This window comes from Leucopleurus acutus (assembly GCF_964270905.1).
Source record: "Leucopleurus acutus genome assembly, chromosome: 19".
NCBI lineage: Eukaryota > Metazoa > Chordata > Mammalia > Artiodactyla > Delphinidae > Leucopleurus > Leucopleurus acutus.
The window spans coordinates 356001-375338 of NC_139161.1; the positions used below are offsets into that span (position 1 = coordinate 356001).

Below are 19338 nucleotides of genomic sequence, written 5' to 3' on the forward strand. Positions count from 1 at the left end.
CAGCTGTGAGTAAGTTAAGGCTCTTGAGATGACACCGTCCTAGACCACGCTGGGCCCCAAGTCTAGTGACTGGCGCCCTAACATGAACAGGAAGCGACACAGCAGAAGAACCCATGGGGAGAAGCCATGTGAGGACGGAGGCGGAGGAAAGGATGACACAGCTCAAGACAAGGATGCCGGGGCTGCCAGAGCGGGAAAAGGCGGGAAGGATTCTCTGCTAGAGGCTTTGGAGGAGCACAGCCCTGGCAACGCCTGAGTGAAGACGTCTGGCCTCCACTCCGTGTGAGGGTGCCTTTCTGCTGTTCTAAGCCCCCCAGTTTGTGGTAATTTATTACAGTGGCCTTAGGAAAAGAACACACTACCTGCAAGTGCTGTGATGAGAATCTGATGGAATAAGGTACATCAGGCGCGTAGTAGGGCCCTGGGGGATGCGGGTCCCCCTCCCTGAGCATCTGGCTGGGAGAGGAGGTGGGAGGAAGGGAAGGGGTACGTGAGCAGAACCCCGAGCTCGGCCTCCCAGCCCAGGAGAAATCCCGGCTCCGTGGACCTGGGGGCCGCCAGGGGACAGTGAGCTGGGGGCACCGGCAGGCCCCCCTCCTGAGCCAGCTGAGCTCGTTTGCGGCCTTTCAGCCTCTGAAGGCAGCGTTTGTCTCCCTGCTTGTAAGCCGCCAGTGTGTGCCCTGATGCACAGAGAGCAGCTTGTCTGGGGCAGTAAATGAAGCTCTTCTCTCCGCCTCCCCCTCCTTCTCCCTCTGCCTTCTCACAGCCGCAGGTTTCGGGAGGAGGTTTCCTGTGGGCTTTTGAAATGTGCCTCTGATCCGTGCGGGGCCGGCAAAGGGGGACCGGGTCCCCCTCGATACCCTCGTTCTGCAGGTGGGTCAGAGGGGTTGCAGCGAGGGAAGCCTGGAGCCTCTAACATCTCCGAGTTCGGGCCTGGCCCAGAGCCATCCATCCCGCCCGCGTAAGTCACGTGAGCACCGTCCTTTGCCACGTGGGCTCACCCGGAGCTCTAGACGTGCGGGCACCAACGGCGGTGCAGTCTGGGTCTTGCACAGAGCGGGGCCGATGTCCAGCCCACGGCCCTGTGGCTACATCGAGCCCTGACAAGGATCTGTGTTTTTGCCCAGAGGGCGGGCATCTCCTCCTCACTCGCCCTCAGGCTCGCCGTGGGCTCTCAGCAGCCCTGACACCAGCACTCTGGGGTTAGCACAGAAACCACGCGCCCAACCCGAAATGCGGAGCCTGGAGAAGGGGCACCAGGCCCAGGGCAAGAGGGACGGGAAGCCCTGAGGCCAGCGGGCTCAACAGAGAGAAACGGCAGGGAATCAGGGAAACTCAGGCCGGATGGCCGTGGCGACCGCGGCCTTGTTCTGTCCTGGAATGTTGCCCACTCCCTCTGGCTCCCAGCTCACGGGCACCTGCACTCTGGGGCTCGACTTCAGGGCCAATTCTCGCTGTTTCTGCAGCCCCTGAGTGGAAAACCACTTCCCTGATGGGGAGTCAGCTCTGCCCTCCCCCCCAGCAGCCGAGATCACAGGCCCCAAAGCCATCACCCCTTCTCTTCCTTGGGCTCCTGAATGAACCCCGCTGGCTCCCCACGGTGCACCAATGAGGAAACATTTCCTTCCCAAATGAGCTTTGATGGCTGATGTACAGTTGCCATCATGTTATTTGGGAAAATCGCTGCGGGGCCTCCCAGCCCTCACGCCCTGCCCCGGGGCACCACTGGTGGGGTTTGAGGACAGCAGGAGCCTGAAGCTGGATTGGTGAGTGTGCAGCACATGCTCGGTTTGCCCCTCCCGGCCCTCGGACCACCTCTCTCCGTCCTGCTCTGGGCCCTGGGAGGCTGACGCCAGGGACCGGGTCATCGGGGTCCCTCGACTCCGGCTTTGGGAGGAGAGTGCAGGGGAGACGGTTATTCCCCTGGCTTCCTTCCTGCAAATGAGGACGAGGATAAGGTGGCTGCGCTCTGTCATAAAGGCCACAGCCCCTGCCAGGAGGCCTGTCCTTACAGCTCCCCTGGTGCAAGCATCCATACCTGCCTCTCCCACCTGTTCAGGCCGAGGGCTGTAAGGGGTCCTTCTGTTGCTAGCCACGGTGTGTTCACTGCCCCTTGTAAGTTTCCCTTAGCCCCGCCCACAGCTCTGTAATTAGTCCTTCACTAAATGCCCTTCCTTCATCCCATCGGAGCGAGCGTCCCCTCTGCTTCCTGCTGGGACCCCAGGAAGCCGCATCGTCTGACCTCTGGGCTGATGTTCCACGAGGCCCATCCAGAAGGAGATCCCAGCACCCTGGGGACCATGAGGGGGAGGGCAGGGGAGTAAAGAGGCAGAGCCCGCGCCGATTAACCTCAGGCAAATTCATGTGGGAAGTGGGTAGGGAATGGCGTGTTTCTCCAGGAGCTGCTTCCGCACAGTCCCAAGGTGGCCAGGTTAGCAAATCTGCCCTCAGAGCCTCAGGGACCATCTGACTGCCCTGGGCCGGCAAACAAGGGGAGGTCTTGTGTCAGGGCTGGCTTTCACCAGCAGCCGCCCCAGATGTCTGTGCAGGCCACGCACCATGCAACTCACAGAGTGTAATGTATACGCTAGTCTATGCAAATGACATCCCTTGAGTTGTGCAGTGTGCAACCTGCACAACCATCTGTGGCGGCCCTACGGACTATCATTTGCTGGGTTCAGTGGTGGCCCACAGAAAGCAGAGAGTACAGGCGTGAGGAAGGGGAGAGGTGAGGGAGGAGGGATAGGAGGCAGATCTGGCTACATTATTCCAGGTTCTGGGCCTGAGGCTGCCCCAGGCTGCAGGGGAACCGCACGCTGTTCTATTTCACTAGATGACTCAGAACCAAAATCCTTTCTCTTAGAAAAGAACGGTCCATAAGCAGGTGCAGAGTGAAGCGTGCTCCCTCTGAGCATACTCGTATCGATTCTCCATAAATGAAGCTGGCCTGAGCCCCTAGGGGAGCCGCTGGGAGCAGCTCTGCCTGCGTCTTGGCTAATGCAAAAGGGGAAAATGACTTCAAAACGGTGCTGTTTTTTCCATTTCCAGGTTCCTCCCCAGGCTGAGGCTCCATCCTTTCTCCCAGGGAGGTGCCCACGGACGAGATCTGGATTTAGGGTGTGGGACGGGGTCTGTCCTTTGAGTTCCGGGTTCCAGTCCGGGGGCCAGCCCCACTGCAGGACCCGGGCAGGGGCAGCTCATGGGCTCTACCAGTCTGTGCCAGAGACACTCAGGACCACATACCCGAGGCTGGTCCCACCACCGTCCTCACGTTCTCCCACAGGCTGCCTGGCACCCAATGGCTGTTTCAGTGCATGACTTAATCTGATTTTTCAAGACTAGAATGCTGGGTGGGAGTGGGGAGGGGTGGGCAGGTCCAGGGCTGGCCGGGCCGTGTGCTTGGGGCGGCACAGCCCCCAGGATGCCGGGCCTGGGCAAGCCTACGTCCTGACCTCTGGACCGGACACAGCAATCAGTTCCTCTGAGGACAGTGGCCCTGGGGAGCAGGGATTCCCCCACCCTGCTCCATCTTCCCGGGCCGCACCCGGGCATGGTCCTATCAGCCAGGCAACTCCTCCGGGACACCCAGCACGTCACGGCAACCTTGAACGACACTCCATCCTCTGAACTAACGATTCGGAATCAGAAAGGGAGTGAGGGCAGCACCCAGGGACCAGCCCCCTCCGCCCCCACGGGGCCCACCTTCCTCCCCCGCAGCCGGCTGCCCACCAACAGCCCCCGCTCCACCCACAGAGGAAGCGAAGGACCCTCGGCACTCACGCAGGAGGTACTCGGAGCTGTCGTGGTCGTAACCGTTGTCCTCTGGGAAGTGGTTGATGCGGAAGCAGTGCCCTTTATAGACCCCTGCAGGGAGCGAGGGGAAGAGCGGTGTAAATGTTCCGTGGGCTCCACGTCCTTTCTCCCCAGACTCGCTGGCCGGGTGTGCCTGGCTCTGGGCGTGGAGGGCGCAGAAGGGCCGCTCCGATGGGCGTGGGGCACAGAGAAGGACCGCCCAGCGCGGGACGCGCCCCAGGCTGACTGCGTCATTACGGTCCGCGTCTGGACACCCGCGAGAGGGAGGGGCACCAGGACACAGGGACAAGAGGCCTCAAGCAGAGCATCCTGGGCCAGCAGGGCCCAAGGGGACTGCGGAGCCAAGGCTTGAAAGGTGACAAAGACCTTCCCAGTGGGATGGGGGAGGGGCCAGCCAGGCAGAGGCGGGGCTGTGAAGAGGCAGGGCTGGGGCCTGCGGTGTGTCTGGGGAGGGTGGGAAGTCCAGCGCGGCCAGAGGTGAGAAGGATCCGTGCAGGGAGAGGGGCTGTGGGCCAGGATGAGATCTGCCGCCCACCTCCCTGCAGCAGTGTCTGTCTGTCTGTCTGTCTTCCCCTCTCCCTCGAGCACACAGTTAACGGTGAATCCCTCCTACGTCACAGGCCGAATCTGCGCATGGTCGGCAACGTGACTGTAATCCCCTCACTCGGTGAGATAGAAGGAAGAGAAACTCCTGGAAAGGCCCAGACCCTCTCCTGCCTGGTCTCCCTCCCCACTCGGAGAAGTAGCCTTCGCAGGACACCCTGAGTAGTTTAGTGACAGCAGGAGGACCGCCCAGCCCTCCCTTCTGGAATCTTCCGCCAGCTCTCCCAGCGCCTGCTCCCCTGCAGTGTGGGCGTGCACAGTGCAGAAGCGGACGCAGGTCGGGGGACACAGGGTGCCGGGCTCTGTCCTGCCAGGCCCCCGCACGCCCAGGCCGGGCCCCTGGCCCTACAAGGAGCTCGTCCTGGCCGCCACACGGGCCCACCTGCTTTCAGCTGGAGGCCGTTCTTGTTTTGCAGCTGCTGCTGAGCAGCTCGCTGACCCTCCCACGTCCCGGCCAGACCTCCTGGTTGGGTGCACGGTGCAGGCAGCAGGGCCCGGGCCAGGCCAGCCTCCGTCCCCATCCTTTCCATGGAGAAGGGCCTCGACGAGCTTGGGGGCACCTTCAGCGCCTCCCGTTTACCAGTCAGCTGCCCCCCAGCCTCCCCTCAGCTGGGCCCATGAGCTGCTGCCTTCAGAGAGCTCAGGGGCTGGTCTCCAGGCCACTGCTGGGCAGGCTGGGTTTGGCCAGGGACAGTGGGGGACAGTCTGAGGGTGTCAGAGGCGGCGCCTCGAGTGGGGTGCGCTTCCACAGGGTCGTCTGAGCCGAGTCAAGCGTGAGCGTTTTAGCTACCTGCCTCAGTCTCCTGCTCTGGAGAATGGGGACAGCCACAGGCCTCGTCTAGGGACCTCAGGAGCGTCACGGGAGGCGACCCTGAAAGGCACTTCAACGATTGTCGGCCTGCGCTGCCGGCTCAGGGTAGATTTGCGGCTTTGGGACCCAGACGTCACCCACCCTTTGCTCCGTGGCTCTTACTCTGTGGTGGAGAGCCATGAGTACCTGTGAGCGAGAGGAAGGAGCCCCAGGGCAGGCTGGTGTCAGGATGGCCAGCGCGGGCCGCACCCCAGATTCAGGAGGTCCGTGGGAGGCCGGGCAAGCGTCTTCCGGGTGTGGGTGGGCGAGGTGGTGCCCCTGCCCTCCTTCCCTCTCCCCCTGCACACTGTTGGGGCTACTTTATGGGCCTAAACAAAGTCACCAAGTCCCCCACGCTTGTGGGAACAGTCAAACATTAAGAGGCTGAACAAGAAGTAAATAATCTCTCTGCAGAGTTGATCTCCAGGGGTCAACAGTCGGCTGTGCGTCTTCCCACATGTGCACGTGTTTTTTAAAACTTAATCTTTTTACTTGGAGGTAGTTGTAGACTCACACGCAGTTGTGAGAAGAACTGCAGGGAGATCCCATGTACCTTTCACCCGGTTTCCCCAGTGAGAACATCCCAACCAGGATCCTGACATTGCTACAGTCAGGAACATTCTGCCACCTGGAGGACCCCTCGTGTTGCCCTTTTATAGCCACACCCACCTCGTCCCGGTCCCCAGGCTCTGACCCCGACGCAGGGCAACCACTAAGATGATCTCCTTTTGCACAGTTTTGTCATTTCCAGAAGGTTCTATAAATGGAATCTTACAGCGTGTGACCTGTCGGGCCTGGCTCTCTCACTCAGCGTAATTCTCTCGAGATTCACCGAGTTGTGGTATCGATAGTTTTCTCCTTTTGGCTGCTGAGCGATGTTCCACGGCACGGATGTACTACAGCTCATGACAGCTGGATTTGCGCCCAGCTATTGCACCTGTGGTTTCCAGCTATTTCCAATAACGCTGCTATGAACAGGTTTGGGGATGAACCTAACTCTTCATTTCTCTGGGCTAAATGCCCAGGAGAGTAATTGCTGGGTGACGTGACAGCTGCGTGTTTGTTATTAAGGGACAGCCAAGCTGGTTTCCAGGATGGTTATATCCCTTATTTTGCAAAAGGAATAATACAATACACTTTACTCTGCAAACTACTTTTTTCATGTAATAATGTATACACACTTCTCTAGGCCAATACCTATAGATTTTAAAAACTTGTTTGTTTTTAATAAAAAAAATAATAAGTTGATACTACTCCAAAAGTTGCTGACAGTCTTAGAAGGCAATAGCACAGGGACTAGGGCAGTAAAGCTTTTGCTGCACCACTGATGATGCTAAAACTATGCTTCGCCAGGAAACCGCATATTTACATATTCTATCGGAAAAGAAAGCAGGTTTTGAAACTAGCTTGCATGTAGACACGTTAGTTCCAAATGCCCTTCCAATGTATTTTGCGAACCTCCACTCCGCATTTAGGGTGATAGTTTCTATTTGATAGAAACTGTAAATAGGGATCACACTGCCCAACATATTAACAGATTTTCTGACACATTCTTTTCGGTGGCTGCGTGACGATGCGCAGTTATGGTTCATCAGTCCAACTATACGATAGGAAGAGACATTTCCCTTTCTTGGGGCCGTGTGTACACACGACGGATCCCACCGCAGGGCGTTCTGCTCCGAGCGTGCTGACAGCGCGCTCTCCCGCGTCCCCCCCGCCCCTCCTCTCCTCTCCTAACTTCTCTCCACCCTTCTCCACACCAAGCTCCTGTGCACAGACTGAAGGAACAAGCATTGCCTTGGGTTAAACTGTGTCCCCGCTGCACACACCCCCTGCAACCCCCCGCCCCCAGAAAACTCATGTTGGAGCCCTGAGCCCTGGTCCCTGTGAATGCGACCTCATCTGGAAACAGGATCTTGAAGAGGGACTCAAGTTAAGACGAGGCCACGCTAACTTAGGGTGGCCCTAAATCCAACGACTGCTGTCCCTATAGGAAGAGGGAAACCTGGACCCAAGGGAAAAGGCCATGTGAAGACAGAGGCGGAGGTTGGACTGATGCGTCTACACGCCGGGGGATGGCAGGGATTGCGGGCAACCAGCCAGAGCTAGGAAGAGGCAAGGAAGGAACAACGTACCCAGAGTCTCAGAGAGGGCAGGGCCCTGCCGACACCCTGATTTCGGAGTTCGGGCCTCCAGAACTGTGCAACAACTGTGTTCCAAACCTCCTGGTTCGTGATGGTCTGTTCCAGCAGCCCCAGGACGCTGACACAGAAGCGCTGCTGTGTGAGAGGAAGTGCAACACGCCTCGTTCGCTCACTGGGGGCCAGCCTTGCAGGAAGGCGAACAGACGTGTTGGCCCTTCCTGCTCCTCTGTCAGCGGCAGGGGCCCCCACGCAACGTGTGGGAAGCTGCGTGCACTGCATCCGCAGAAGCATCTTTCTGTTGCAACGAGACTCGTGCAGTCGCTCAGGCTCACGCTTCCAAAGCCCCTGGAGCAGGTTCCCCACCAGGGACTCAGATCCTCTCCCTGTACCCTCCAGCTAGCGACAGGGACCTCACCACCTCCCAAGGCATATTGTTTCCAAACAGCTTTAACTTCGAGTTCCTGAGAGGTTGTCCGCCTCCACAAAACCCTATCCACGGGTATTACTTATAATCCCTGGGAATAAAAGAACCCATCCTCTGTCGTGCGTCAAGCCACTGAAGAGAGGAACTGTATCCAACAGGATGAAGGACAAGCTAGTTTTCCAGCCATCCAGGGTTTGCACAAAAAGGGAGGCCCAAGGTCGAGGACGAGAGGAGGCTGGCAAGCTGCCAACGGTCGGGACCAGACGCGTCCCCCGGCCCCAGTCTGAACAAGTGGGGTCTGCGGAGGAGTGGGGCACCTTGAGTAGAGAACGTGGGTATGTCCCCTAAACGAGCATCCTCTCTAGGTCAACTATCCCCATTTACTTTATTTATTTATTTATTTATTGCAGTACGCGAGCCTCTCACTGTTGTGGCCTCTCCCGTTGTGGAGCACAGGCTCCGGACGCGCAGGCTCAGCGGCCATGGCTCACGGGCCCAGCCGCTCCGCGGCACGTGGGATCTTCCCGGACCGGGGCACGAACCCGTGTCCCCTGCATCGGCAGGCGGACTCCCAACCACTGCGCCACCAGGGAAGGCCTCCCCATTTACTTCAGCCGTTTCTTTATTGATGCTTCCAAGACCCTTGTCCAGCCCCGCCCCCTGCCCTGGGTCCGCCTAGGAGCACAGCCCTGCCTCTCCTCTTCTCGGGATCCTGTGCTTCTGTTCTCGGGACCTGCTCTTGCTGGACTCAGCCTCCCAGGACTTTTTCATGAGAGCGGCCTCACCTCCCCCAACCTGTTTTTGTCGAGTGGAGTGTTTAGTCCGAAGGACTTCACATCTATCCCTGTCAAATTTAATTTTGTGAGTGTTGGCCTCAAGGCATTTAATAGGGGAGAAAATTAATGGCTGATGTGAGCAGTGAGAGAGCGCCATTTCCAATCCATTGCACACGTGCTCTCTCGGTAATTGGGCCACTTGCTGCGTTATCTGCTAAGTGATGAGCTTCGTTGGCTAATTGTGAGATCCCAGATGGACCACACCGCGGGAATACTGCAGCGCTCCCGGGGTCGTGGCCTGCGCTCCCGGGGACACGGAGGTCCTCTCCCTTTGCGGGTCAGGGAACCACTGTGTGAAGAGACTTCTTGAGACACGTGGCCCCGGACGCGTTACTTCTTCATCTGTTAAAGCTCGGGAACTGGGTCCAAAGGAGTCCCTCCTGCTCCAAGATTCTAGGACCATTTTGTGCGCAGATGTTAACATATCCATTCATCTACATACATCATACTAGAGGTATTTCTCTAAGCCTAGGAAACATCTGGAAAGAAATATCCTAAAAGGTGTCCACTGTTTCATTTCTTGGTGAATTCAGATTTTCCTCTTTACATTTTCTCTGTAATTTCTAAATTTTCTACAGTGTCTGAAAATGAACCAATGAGGTTTATCGAAAGAAAGAAAAGAAACCGGATCTTTGACTCCAGGGAAAACGTGGCGCTGTGTCTGAAGTGACCGCAGGGCCGCCCAGATGTGGAGGCTGGTGAGTGGCGGGTGACCTGTCGGGGGGACATGTGTGTGGGTGACCTTTGGCCCCCGTGGGTGAATATCCCCACTGCTTGCCTCTGGGCGGTGATGGTCGTGCCCTGGGGTTACGCCCTGGCAGACCGCGAGGGTGACCGACCCCCGGGACTCAGGCGGTGACGGGCACGTAGGACTTTCAGTGCTGAACCCAGGAAAGTCGCAGGCAAACCGGGACGAGCTGGTTACCCTGCGAGTCATTTCAGGGTGTGACATAAGCCTCCCTAACAGGCCACCTCTGAGGTCGGTCGCCACTAGGGGAGCGCTGGAGCAAAGATGTTAGACGGTGACTTGCTAATAATGGTGTCTCTGTGTAATCCCTTACGGCGGCTGGCAGAGCGCTTCCACAGGCACGACCTCACCTGTTCCTCACAGACGCTGAAGCAGCGCTGGCACCGGCTGAGCGTGCACGGGCCCCCTGGGGCCCGCCCCTCACGTCTCTGCCCGCCTTTACTCCAGCCCCTCAGAGCAGCAACCAGCTCCCTGGGGTGTCGCCTGCCGGAGCCTCGATTCAGCCGCTCCAGTTGCATCTTCCTTTTTGGCCCGCGGCACTGGGTAGGTCGCCCGGGGGCAACTGCACACACACTCACTCGCTTGTGGAGCTGGGGGTTTGGGGGGCGAGGGCCCCCCGGCCCTGGGGTGACCTTGGCGCAGGAGGATGGCGGCCGGTGGATAGGTGTTCCCGTTCTACCTGCTTCTGGGGGTGGGTCCCAGCAGGACCAAACCAGTGATGGTCAGCTCAGGGCTGCCCCTTGCACTGCCTTTCCCTCTACCTGGGTTCCCTCTCCCACCCTCCCACAGGTCCGCTCCCCAGGATGGCCACCCGGGACGCCCCGCCTGCACACCGGCCCTGGCTTGGGCTTAGATGAAAGCGGCCCATCGGCCCATCTCATCTTTGTAAAAACACAGCTTTGACGATGCAAGAAAGAGGGGTAGAGACGTCACAAGCCCTGCTTTCCCAAGCCCCGGGGCGGAGGCCCAGCTCTGAGAACTAGGCCCTACCTTAGGCCGTAAAGGAGACGTCTCTGCCTCGTCTTAGAGAAGAGGAGGCTCGGGGTGCCCATGGCAGAGCAGCTGCTGGAATCCGGCTCCTGACGTCTCACCACGTGTTCTTCCCAAGCGCCCGATGCCCACGCCCTTCCAGGAATCCTCGCGAGTGCCAGGAAGGGCTCTGATGCAGTGTGGGTCCTCCCCAGACACATCAGGGAGTGAAGCCAGGTAACAACCGCGAGTGCTGGGTTAGCTTTAAGGCAACCGCTTCCCCAACAGTGAAGCAGGAGGCAACTGGCGTCCCCAGACTTTGGAAGAGGCAGCTCTGGGCAGCAGGGCGGGCGGAGGCCTGGTCGGCAAGGCCCCTTTGGGCTCCAGGACGGGTGAACGTGAGTCGAGTTGGCCCCCTGTATGGGTTTCCAGCTGTGCCGTTTCAGGGGGAGATACGGTCGGACAGCAGGGGAGGGATGTAAGGCATTTTCCATCCTGGGTTCTTGTCCCGGAGTTGAGGCCGAGCTCAAAGCCGAGGTCGGGCTCCGGTGTGAGGCCCGCGTCCGGGAACAGGTGCTTCGGCAGCGTGGGGTGTGGGGAGGGCTCACCTCGTGACCTCAGAACATCCCTGTCATCCCCGGTCAACGGAGCAATGGGAAAGCCCAGACGAGGCCCGGCTGCTGGTGAAGGCCACCCAGACCGGAGAAGGAGGTGAGGGTGAGAACCCCGTGTGGACCAAGCATTCCAGCAGCCTTGTTCGAATCATCTTATGTGTGGGAAAATAATCAAACTACATTAAGTCCAGATCAGGGAGGTCTCACTGGACCCAAGTCAGACTGTCCGTACCAGCCGCAGCCCTGGTCCAAGGCCAGACGGACCAAGTCCGTGTCTCAGGTGGGCCGTGGGAGGAGCTCAGAGCCCGCCTGGGCCTGCACTCCTCCCATGTTTCCCCAAAGCTGCCCGGCCCCTGACCCTAAGCCCCCACGGGGACAGCCCGGCAGGCCTGGAGGCCTGTGTGTCTCCAGGAGGGCACAGGCCTTCCAGGAAGGACCCAGGGCTCTGTGGAGGAGGTGGGGGGCTGAGGGGTACAGGGCTGGGCTGACGGGAGAGGAGGGGAAGGGACAGTGTTATCCTCAGGGTAAGAATAACATCAAGAGTTCACTTAGCACCTGTATGGCCAGGCACTGTTTAAGCACCTGACATCTGTTTAAGCACCTGACATCTGTTAACTCACTTCGTCTTCATACTAACCCTGTGACGCAGAGACGATTACTGACACCATTTGCTACCAAGTGCCCGAGCCAGGATTCGAACCGGGGCCGCCCGCCCAGCTCCAGAGCCGGGCCCTGACCCTCCCACACTCGGGAGGCAGAAGGGCATGGCGTGGCCTCAGGGCTACGGGTAGTTCTGATTGGCTGCAGCGTGACTGGGAAACGTGGGTCCTCGACACTCTTCATTGGTGGGAAACCTGTTCTTCCAGAGTCTTGGGCTAAGCGCACTGGCTCAGGTTCGAGGCTGGGTTACCCTGCACTGGAAGTGGCGGTTCTCCAGAGCGGGCCCCCTCCGGTCGGGGCAGAGGTCAGGGAGAGGCGGAGGAGGGTGCGAGGGCTCAGCGTGGCTATGGTGGCAGCTCAGGGCTTTCCAGAGGTGCTGATGTGTACAGAGGGGCGCTACTGGGCTCCGTATATGCAAAAGGGCAGAAGTGGGCAGGCAGGCCGGCCTCGTGTTCTGGAACCCTGGGTGGCCTGGCCTGGGGGGACAGCGGCCAAGGGGATGCAGCAGCAGAAGAGGCCGGGGTGCGGTGGAGGTCCCGCAGGGAGGCCGTGGAGATGGGACCTAACCGCACAGCCGCCACGAGGGCAACGGGGTGGGAAGGTTTGAGGGGCAGCCTCTCCTGAAGGGAGCTGCCTGGGTGAGGGCGGCAGGCAGGCGCGAGAGGAAAGGGCAGCCCGGGACACCGGCGAGCCGTGCGCTGTCTGGGGGAGACCCTGGCTCCTGGTCTTAGATGTGTCCACAGAGGAGGGACCGGAGCCCGGGATGGAAGTGACCTCGACCGTTCCAGCACAGACAGGCAGGGTGGCTGTCGTTACAAAGCGCCACAGACACATCCACGGCCTCGCGGTTCTGGAGGCCAGAAGTCCTAGGAGGAGGCGCGGGCAGAGGCGGTGCCTTCCCAGGGATCTCTGGGGCATCCTCTGCACCCCTCCCTGTCCTGAGCTCCCAGGGGCTCGCTGTCTACCGCTGGCAGCCCTGGGCTTGTCGAAGCATCACCTCGATCTCTGCTTTCACCTGCACACAGTGTTCTCCCTGCACACCTGTCTGTCTCCACATTCCCCCTTTTCGCAAGGACACCACTCATATATGACCAGGACCCATGCTCATGACCTCATTTTAACTTGATTAGCCTCTATAAAGACCCTATTTCCCAACACAGTCACACCCCGAGGTACTGGGGTTAGGACTGCCACATACGAATTTGGAGGGGCGCAACTCGGCCCGTGACACCGGCTCAGGGGCAGACGCGACTGGCCAGGCGTCCGTGCCCCCGGCTGCCACCACAAAGCCAGGCCCCGTGCCTCCCCGGCCCCGCCCCACCTCCGGCTCCCTGTAATTCCCCCTCTGAACACCCCCTCATCATCTCTCTGCTTCCATGCTTATCTCCAAAGAACCTCCTAATAACTGTGATTTCCCGGCTGGCACACGCTGGTGTTCTCCGGAGGGCTGGCCTCTCTCCAGCTGTAAGGCGGCAGGCTGTGGGAAGCCTCTCCCCCGGGCTCCTGCAGAGAACTGCCAGGCTTGGAGTGGCAGCGAGGGCTGGGCTGGACTTTCCTGGGGGAGCCTTAGCTCCCTGGCTTGCAAGTGACCCTGTGAGACCCTGTTAAGCATTATGACCTTGTGCATTTTGAAGTTCCTCCGTCCAGCTTACATTTCTGAGCACCTGCTGCGCTAGATGCTGGGGACCCAGATGTGGCAGAGGACCTGCTCACCCCTCTTCTTCCTGGACTCAGGGCTACACTGGATCTCTCAGCCTCCTTTGCAGGTAGATGGGCCATGGGACCCAGCTGGCCAATGGGAAGTGGGCGGAAGTGATAGGCGTCCTTCCTAGACAGGTGGGTGCACCTCTCCCTCTCCATGGCCTCCCCCACCAGCTCAGGGGGTGGTGGAGCCACAAGACGGGCACAGCCTGGGTCCCTGAATCCTTTGTGGAGGAGAGCCATCCCCAAAGGATGACCCACCTTGCATCAAGGGCAGTAATCCACTTCGATTTCGTCTCAGACATTCTGCGTTTTGGCGTGTTTCTGTTTCATCGATAATCAAGGAGAAGAGACAAGACAGGCGTGGTCTCTGCTGTCCTGGAGCTTTCCAGGTACACAGTCATCCAGTGACGCCTGAGGACGGGGTCTGAAGGAGGAGGCCAGAGTTTCAGAGAGCACGCCATCCGAGGCCGCAGAGGAGAGGTCAGGAGAGCTTCTCCTCGTCGGGAGGATGGGAAATGTCTTTATCACCTTTGAAAGCGGAAGCGGGGCCTAACCCTAACCCTAGCCCATGCTGGTCAGAGCACTTTGAGATCAATTGTGGTGATGTGAAGGGTAAGTCTATACTTTTAAACTTCTCATTTCTCGGAGCTGCCTTCGGACCAGACTGTGGAGTTTGGGGAGGAGGCCCCGTGTCCCCTCCACGGCCAAGTGCTTGGGGTTCACAGCCTGTGCAGCTGCTTTGAGCCCCAGTGCCTGGGACAGGTTTCCCTCGTGCTCTTTTCTCCTTTCTAAAGTGAGCTCATAGGTCACTGAAGGGCCTCGCTGCCCCTCTAGCATCTGTTTGGGGTCTTTGTTTGGCCGTAGACCTCGTTTTTTTTTTCCAATAAATTTATTTATTTTTGGCTGCGTTGGGTCTCCATTGCTGCACAGGGACTTTCTCTAGTTGCGGTGAGCAGGGGCTATTCGTCGTTGCAGTGCGCAGGCTTCTCACTGCAGTGGCTTCTCTTGCTGTGGAGCACGAGCTCTAGGTGCGCGGGCTTCAGTAGTTGTGGCTCGTGGGCTCTAGAGTGCAGGCTCAGTAGTTGTGACGCATGGGCTTAGTTGCTCTGCAGCATGTGGGATCTTCCTGGACCAGGGCTAGAACCCGGGTCCCCTGCATCGGCAGGCGGATTCTTAACCACTGCGCCACCAGGGAAGCCCCTGTAGACCTCGTTTATCCGTTCAACCCTTTGCCCACTCTTTCATTTAATTCAATGTCTAGAGACAGTATCCATCTACTGATGCCAGGCCCTGTGGGGGCCCAGAGGCACGGGTCCGGCCAGCAAAAACGCATCGCCTGGTTGGGGAGGTGAAGTGACCACATCACCTCAGAACAGGGAGCTAGTGACACGTGCTACGGGGGAAGCCGCAGGTTCAGGGGGCTTCAGGAACGAGGGTTGGTGCTGGACTGGTGTCTGGGGCAGCTCGGGGGACAGAGCTGAGGACGGAACGTGGCAGCTGGGGGTGGCAGCGAGGGGGGTGGCCCAGAGGCATGTTTGGGGAGTGAGCTTCCGGAAGAGAGCGTAGGCGCAGGGTGGGTGGGCTGAGGCTGCAGGAGCAGGTGGGCAGCAGTCACGGCGTGGCCTGGATCACCCTGCGAGGGTCCTGGATTCAACGCCGTAGGCTCCGAGGTGCCGCTGTGCCTTTCCCGAAGCTGGAAAAGTGTCCCCATGACTAACGCAGGGACCCCTTGGCCCTCACAGCCTGGCATGTCTCTAATTCTATTCCCAGCCCGACTTGGTGGAAATGCGACCTGTTACATTGGAGGGCCCCAGCCTGGGGCCTCTTGGGTGTCTTATTTTAGTCCCAGAGGAGCCAGGCTGCCTGGGAGATGCAGGCTCAGCTCCCCCTGGGATTAACAAGCGCTCCCTTCATCGCCCCCCTCGCGTTGCCGTGCCTGGGAGGAGGGACACATGTAGACTTTGGCTCAGAGCCGGCAGCTTCCTGCAGCTGCCAGACCGACTGTGGCAGCCTCAGGACCCGCGCACGCAGGAGCGTGGGCCGGGGGACCTCGGGTCAGACCGCCTCACCCCTCACTCACCGTCAGTCACGAGGAGAGAACATCTCAACTTGCATTGTGTCAGCCCCAGCAGGGGAGAAAGGATTCTACAGATGCCCGGGCCCACCCTCAGCTCCCGTCTGTAAGCAGGTGGCAGACAGGGGCTCCCTCTCCGAGATCCTTCCTAGCTTCCCCAACAGTCTAGGAGAGCCACTAGGTCCAAAGGGCGTTTCCCCCAACGGGACAGTCGGAGTGGGGCCAGCGGAGGGTTTGGGAGAGACGCCAGCCTTGTCATCGGCGACACGAGCGACATGGCGCCCGTTTCAGCGGGGCTGGACCCCGGCTTAGTGTCCACCAGGGGACTGGGCTCTGTGGTGCAAGCTCGCGCCCCCAGGCGGTGGGGCTCACACAGAGACGATTTCCGTCCCCAAATTCCGCCTCTGTAAACCTGGAACCTAGAGGCATCTCCCGAGGTCCTAGGCTCTACGGATCTCGTGCTGAGACAGGTGGGCTGGGGCAGGAGATGGGGAGAGAAGGGCGGGCCATGGCCTGGCGCTCAGCCCATCCTGCGGTGCGCCTGTGGAGCCCCTTGCTCTGGGAATGGGTCTCTCACAGAGTGCCCCCCGCACCTGCCAGTGGCTGCATCGCATGGCCCTGCCCCAGGGACACACATCCAGCCCGAGCTGGACCAGTCAGATGTACTCTCGGGGGTTTGGATTTTGGGTCAGAAGCAGAGAGACGCAAGGGCAAAGAGACTTTGGGGTGCTCACGAATGGGGAGTTCAGGGTGGTGCACGAGGCCAACTACGGAAGATTCTCCCCTTTTCAGTCTCGGCTGTTACTCTCGTTTAACCCCTTGGGACCCTCCACACACTCCCAGTAGAGTCTTCCTTTGGGATTACGTCAGAAGAAGTTGGTTTTTTGCCCGCAGGAGAGCTTGACCCACAAGCCACACCTTCATCAGAGATTCCAGCCCAGCGCTCGCGGGCCCAGGTCATACTTCATCCCTCAGGGCAGGTCTGTGATGTTTTTACGAGACGTGAAAATGACCGCAGGTCTCTGGGCGACCATGCAACCCCGGGGAGAGAGGGTAGAGGATACCAGGGGACAGCAAGGCCGAGCCTCGGCCCTCAGGTTCCCACGTGGAAGCACGTGGCCTGTGAACTTCAGCCTGTTGAGATCACCGTCACCTGGGAAAACGCCCGCTGGGCCGGTCAGTTGGTCGTTTCCTTCCTCCTCGTCTGTGAAGTGGGATCCCCACAGACCTGGCGCCATTGCCTTGAGGAATAAGGGGAGAATGTGTGACCAGCACGGACAACGTTCCCATTCGTGGTGGCTTCTCCTCCATCTCTATAAAACAGAGCCTTCCTACCTGCTGGCGGCCCACGAACCAAGCCCTCGACCCAAGTCTCCTCCCACATACGTGCTGCTTTTTCAAGGAACGCCTGCTGTGAGGACCCCAGAGCCCCGCCTCACAGCCCAGCTCCCTGGCGCTCGGCCGCAGGCGGGACCCCGGCCTCCCTCTCTCACCGTCCGTGTCCCTTGTCTCACTCTCCAGCCTCACACCTCCTTCAACCCTTCGCTCCAGGGCTGCCAGGATTTTCCAGGCTTCCTGCCGAGATTCCTAATTGAACGGAGCCGGGGAGATTTCCCCGAGAGCTCGGTCTCTCTCCTAACACAGGGAAACGGGTGTGCGCTTATTGTCTCTGTGATTTTTCTACTTGAATCTGCTGCTTGGATGACATCTCAGTACCAAGGTTCAGGGTTTTCTCTTCTTGTTTCTTCCCTTTAATGAGCAAATATGAAGCTCTAAGGGGCAAAGCAACTCGCTGCAGGTTGCAGGCTTTTCTGCGGGTTTGGCTCTGTGGAGCTCTGGAAAGTTACGTTCCAATAACCTGAGAGTTTTAACTGAAGGGCTTGGGTGAGGGAAGGAGAATCATAGTGTGGAATTATAAACTTCTGGAAGGAACCCTTGGGACCATCTACTTCACCTTGTTCACTTTACACATAAAGAACCTGATGCCTGCAGAGACGAAGGGCCGCTTCTACGGCGACAGGCTGGTTGGTGCCAGTCAAGCCTAGAGCCCTGGTCTCTGGACTCCAAGTTCAATGCCGTTTGGCCCATAGCCCCCACTGCCTGCTCTGGTGCAAGGGTTCACAACCAGGGAAGACTCTGCCTTTCAGGAGACAATGTCTAGAGACAGTTTTGATTGTCAGAACTTAGCGGGGAGGGAGGACTGGTGCTACTGGCCACTAGTGGGTGGAGGCCAGGGGCGCTGCTCAACACCCCACAGTGCACACAGGACGGCCGCCCCAGCCAACAAGGGATGATGCCGCCCAAAACGTCGGTAGTGCTGTGGTTCATGATGTGCGGGTGGCCGGCACAGGGCCGAATCCTCCCTTCCCAAGCCCACGGCAGGCACTGCTGATCCATAACGGCAGTTTTCTCCTTAATCACGGTCTAAAGTCTTCTCAATGCAGTGTTCCATGCAGGGGCTACGAGTCGAGGTGATACCTTTCGATCATGCCAAGGCTAGATACCATGGAGACGGTAGGCTCTGAAGTCATTCCGCTGGGCTGAGTCCTGGCTCTGACGTCTCCTGCTAGCTGTGTAATCTTGGGTCCTAATTAATCTCTCCGTGCCTCGTTTTCCCCATCTGTGAAATGGGGATCATCGACGGGAAAAACTTCAGAGGGCTGTTTGGCAGATTAAACAAGTTAATGCAGTCTGTAAATGTCACCGTGCCTGGGACAACATGTAAGCTGTTATTATGATAATCAGCCCTGCTCTAGGGACAAAGAGGCAGCTGGTCCTATCACAGGGGAGCAGGCCAGTTCTCTTCTTTGTCCTCACATGCCCCTGACGTTGCAGCTCAGAATGTGCAAAGCCCCCCGACCCTTAGAAGGCCCAGCAAGATGACTGCTGCCCCCTAGGCCCATGGCCAATGGACCGACAGACAAGGGCTGGCTTCCCCTGGGCACCGACTCCCTGCTAAGCACTGTATTAAGCTCTTTCCATTTTCTCATTTACACCTCAAAATAACCCATGAAATAGGAGCTGCTAGGAACCTATTTTACACACAAGGAAGCTGAGGCTCTGAGAGAGCAGGTAACTTCCCCAAGGTAGCACAGCCCCAAGCAGCTGAGCCGGATTCTCACCTGCCCTGGGCTGACTCCGGAACCGGGGCCCCAGCGCCATGTCCTGAAGGCGCACACCTGCCGACCACCAGCATTTTCTGACAGTCTGGGCGGGGCTGGGGGCTGCAGGGGGTGCATATCCGCTTCCTGAGTCTCCCCAGGTTGAGAAGAGCTCCTCCTGGGCAGCCAGAGACTGGGTTCAAACCCAGTTTTCAAGACCGGCACCTGCAGTCCAGAGTGCCAGGTTCAAATCCTCCCTCACCTGCTGGAACTGGGGCTGCCGGGGCACTCGGTCAGGAGACACCGAGTCATGGGCTTAGACCGGACTCGCAGTACCTGGGCTGATGAGCCACACCCAGCGCCCATCCCTTTGTCGCCAACCCCCAGAGCGCCCACCGTCCGGCCTGTGCCCGGTCCACTGTCGGCGGCTCCCCAGGGAAGGCGTCATGATTTTGGACCCTGTTCCTTCCGTTCCCTTTGGAGCCAGAGGGAGCGTGTCCATCCCATTCCCGCCCCCCCCCACGGGACCCCCGATGCTGGCAGAGCAGCTGTGGATGCCCAGCCCCCCAGCCCCCCTCAATTCAACTCTGCACCCCTGCTCTGGGGCCTGCACGTGCCAGGCCCCCGGCGGAGCTGGGCTACAGTGGGGCGTCGGCCAGATTCCCTGACTTGGCACCAGCGTGCTGGGGAGTCTGTAACGGGGTCAGGAAAGCTGCCCAAGGAGCTGGCACTCGAGCTGAGCCCTTAAGGGTGAGCTGGAGTTGGCACCGCGAAGGCAGCGTGGACGCTCCAGGCAGA

General features: G+C 59.1%; 1 protein-coding gene across 1 annotated transcript in view; it reads right to left on the reverse strand.

The window, feature by feature from the left end:
* Positions 1-19338, reverse strand: part of CACNG4 (calcium voltage-gated channel auxiliary subunit gamma 4) — a gene marked incomplete at both ends in the record, with an annotated part of 53984 nt that overhangs the window by 5667 nt on the left and 28979 nt on the right. Inside the window, one exon of the mRNA XM_082861809.1 lies at positions 3781-3864. Within this exon, the coding sequence (XP_082717935.1) occupies positions 3781-3864 (84 nt within the window). The remainder of the gene's footprint in view (positions 1-3780; positions 3865-19338) is intronic.